Genomic DNA, 4,158 nt, shown 5'->3' with positions numbered 1-4,158 from the left:
TGTTTTACAAACGGTTGTGGATCTACCACATGGGTGAGTCTACCACATGGAATGAGGTCTACCCCTGATGGTCTCCACACTTGGATGAGTCTACCACACTGGATGTCAAGGAGGGTCTACACAATGGAGGCACCACATGGATGGGCCTACCACATGGATGGGCCTACCACATGGATGGCTACCCATGAACCACATGGATGGGACGCTTACGCCACATGGATGGGTACCAGCATGGATGGGATCTACCACATGGATGGGTCTACCACATGCGGTCTAACCACCATGGTGGTCTACCACATGGACATGGGTCTACCACATGGATGGTCTACCACATGGATGGTCACCTACCACATGGATGGGTCACAACATGGATGGTTACCACTGACACAATGGATGGTCTCCAACAGACCAGGACAATGGATGGTCTACCACAGGAGCTACCACATGGGAGCCTTACCACATGGATGGGTACCACATGGATGGTCACCACATGGATGGATGTCACCACATGGATGGGTCACCACATGATGGGTCTACCTACACATGGATGGTTCCTACCACATGGGGTCTACCAAAGCATGGATGGTTACCTTACCACATGAGAATGGGTCTATCAGGTAGCCACATGATGGTCTATCTACCACCATGTGCTGCTACCACATGGATGGGTCGTCTACCACATGGATGGCTCACTCATGAGGCCTAACGAACACTGGATGGGTACTACCAATGGATGGGTCTATTACCACATGGATGGCTACTAACATGGATCTACCACATGGATGGGTCTACCCATGGATGGGTCTACCACATGGAGGGTCTACCACATGAGTGGTCTACCACATGGATGGGTCTAACACATGGATGGGCCTACACATGGATGGGTCTACCACATGGAACCACATGGATGGTCTACCACTGGATGGGTTCTACCACATGGATGGGTCTACCACATGGATGGCCTACCACATGGATGGGTCCTACACAGGATGGGCTACCACATGGTGGTTACCACATGGATGGGTCTACCGACACTGGATGGTCTTACCATGGATGGGTCTACCACATGAACACATGGGATGGGTTACCCATCGGGTCTACCACATGGATGGGTCTACCACATGGATGGGTCTACCACAGGATGGTACCACCATGGATGGGTCTACCACATGGATGGGTCTACCACGGATGGGTCTCCAATGGATGGGTCTACCACGATGGATGGGTCTCTCACAGGGAACCACATGGATGGGTCTACCACATGGATGGGCAATCTACCACATGGATGGGTCTACCACATGGATGGGTCTACCACATGGGATGGGGCCTACCACATGGATGGCCTACCACATGTGGTCTACACATGGGATGGTTACCACATGATGGGTCTCCACAATGGATGGTCTACCACATGATGGTCTACCACATGGATGGGTCTTTCTAACTTCTAGGGGCTGAATGGTAGGCTACACCCCAGTACCACAAATGATTGTGGTAGACCCATCCATGTGGTAGACCCATCCATGTGGTAGACCCATCCATGTGGTAGACCCATCCATGTGGTAGACCCATCCATGTGGTAGACTCACCCATGTGGTAGATCCACCGTTTGTAAAACAGGCTGTTGCATTGCTTTATAAGACCTGATTCCTGTGACTAATCAATTTGGCTATTTAAGCTCTGAATATCAGCTACCCAACTTTATCAGGAGTTAACACGAGTCTATTTGCAATGCGTTTACACAGTGGGAAACGCGTAAGTATTGTCAAAATACACAGATACAAACTTGAAACCACTGATCAAGACAAATGGGGTGAAAGTCCTGGACAACAGTTGTGATTGGTCCATTTGACCTGTCCTGTTTTTAGGATTTGTGGCTTTGTTAAACACGACAGCAAATGTTTTATTTGAATGAACGCCATTGAGGGTAGGCTATATGATCTGAGAAACCAGGATGATGTAAAAAGTGTCCGTCTCATTACATTGTCATCCATTTTATCTCCAGTCTGAACGCTACAGAAAAGGCCACATGCTCGTTCTACCATATCCTCCATCTGCTACGTGATTCATGTTGATTTATTTGACGGAGCGCCACATCGATGCGTCTCCAACAGCACCCCGGAGAGGCCCGCTGGGCATAGACAAGCTAAATATGTTGATGCCCCTGCCTTTGGCAAAGTGGGCACTGTTTATCACAGGGTGGCATCTACGATCACCTAAAAAAGCCCATATGCCATTGGTTGAGAGAAATTGTCATTGTTTTTGGGCAGAATTACATGAAGTTTTATGTTCTCGTCTCTTAACTCTGCCGCATTGATTTCAACACCAATACGCTGGTTAACTTTGCTATTACGCACATAGCAACATGGTCTCGGAAAAGGCAGCAATTCAACAGCGCACAGCAGGGATGCAGACTGGTGAGGGCCTACTGAATCATGAAAAATAAATCCCTGCTAGGAGGGATAAAGAAATATCAGCTTTAAAATGTATAGGTTTTAACTAATTAAAACAACCAAGAATATGACCAGTCTCTGTGTGTAAAATAAAAAGCGGTTCATGTGAACCTAAAACACAGAGTAAGAGTTGCTTCCGTCCCTCTCCTCGCCCCTACCTGGGCTCGAACCAGGGACCCTCTGCACACGTCGACTACAGTTACCCTCGAAGCATCGTTTCCCATCGCTCCACAAAAGCCGCGGCCCTTGCAGAGTAAGGGAAACTACTTCAAGGTCTCAGAGCGAGTGACGTCACAGATTGAAACACTACTAGCGCGCACGGCTAACTAGCTAGCCGTTGCACACCGGCTACATAAGGAAAGCAATCCAATGTTATTTGTTGCCTGGACTTTACTGCAAATGACACTCAAGGAATCACATTGTTTCCCATTTTGGATTCAAAACGGAGAATTTCACTGAAAGGTGACTAGTTTGGATCCCTGGTACTGCTGTGTTTCAGAACAGCGGACAGCGACCGCGGTACCCAACGAGGGAGAAGGTCCATTTTGTTATAAAAAATAATTTTGTATTATTGTTGAACCATTGATCTTACGTAATATAACCATATTCAGTTATGTCCCTCCACGTTCTGTTCAATTTGCTCCCATTTGGTTCTTAGTGAAATCAGCCCAGTTGGCAAACAGTAGCAAATGAAACAAAATAAATTGTAGTGTAATCCTGCTGAATGAATACTCACTTCTCCAGACTCCGTAGATGCTCTCTCACCTTCTGCACATGTCCTAGCTTGGTGTCGTTCACTACAAAGTCATCACACCTGTAACTACAGAGAGAGAAAGAGGCCACACCTGTGAGTACAGAGAGAGAGGACTGGCTGTATGCAGTAGAGTCACTATGACGTAAGTACACAAGGGCCAAGACGTTTCTGAATCCTGTGCCACAGTTCTTTCTCAGGTGAAGTCACTGCACAACGGCCTCTACTAGTCTAGCGAACACAGCTATCAAGCTAGGTGGTCCACTCACCAGAAGAGACTGTAGCTGCTACAGTCCATACAGACCAGGTGCTGAGCATTCTTCTCCGGCTCCTCACATCTCTTCTGCCCACCACCTCCCGTCACCTGACCGTCCTCATAGTGCTGCTTAGCATGAGCATTCACATACCTGGAGAGAAAAAGGTTGACTGCATGTAAAACACAACACATCCAGAAGAGGACTGGCACGCCCCTCATTAGCCTGGTTCCTCTCTATGGTTTCTTTTCCTAGGTGTTTGGCCTTTCTAGGGAGGTTTTTCTCTAGTCCGCTCGGTGCTTCTACAGCCTGGTGTGCTTGCCGTTTGGGGTTTAGGGGTTTTAGGCTTGGGTTTCTGTACAGGGCACTTGCGAGTAATTTAGCTGATTGTTACGAGGGCTATATAAAATAACTTGATTTTGATTTGATTTGACTGCCCTCAACTACGAGTTTAACATAGGTTTAAGGGCAATATCACTTTCGCAATAGTCACATGGACCTCCATACGCATCTAAAAGCTGGAATGGGTCCTGTTAAAATAGATGACCAACTATCTACTGCATGTAGCTACAATGATTGTATGTCAATACTAACCTCCCACAATGCACATTGAGACAGGTGAGACATACCCAGGGACTTTTGTTTGACCTGCAAACTAGAGAGAAGAAGAGATGTTAGACGCTATGTAACTTCAGGACAT

The 4,158-nt window shown here is 47.3% G+C and overlaps 1 protein-coding gene across 1 annotated transcript in view; it reads right to left on the bottom strand.

The window, feature by feature from the left end:
• Positions 1-4,158, bottom strand: part of LOC112074475 (ubiquitin carboxyl-terminal hydrolase 3-like) — a gene marked incomplete at its 3' end in the record, with an annotated part of 36,633 nt that overhangs the window by 27,560 nt on the left and 4,915 nt on the right. Inside the window, exons 2-4 of the mRNA XM_070440550.1 lie at positions 4,053-4,113; positions 3,474-3,611; positions 3,190-3,273 (exon numbers count right to left, since the gene is read on the bottom strand). Of these exons, the coding sequence (XP_070296651.1) occupies positions 3,190-3,273; positions 3,474-3,611; positions 4,053-4,113 (283 nt within the window). The remainder of the gene's footprint in view (positions 1-3,189; positions 3,274-3,473; positions 3,612-4,052; positions 4,114-4,158) is intronic.

Source organism: Salvelinus sp. IW2-2015, unplaced genomic scaffold (assembly GCF_002910315.2).
Source record: "Salvelinus sp. IW2-2015 unplaced genomic scaffold, ASM291031v2 Un_scaffold2649, whole genome shotgun sequence".
Taxonomy (NCBI): domain Eukaryota; kingdom Metazoa; phylum Chordata; class Actinopteri; order Salmoniformes; family Salmonidae; genus Salvelinus; species Salvelinus sp. IW2-2015.
This window is presented reverse-complemented; position numbering and strand designations above follow the sequence as displayed.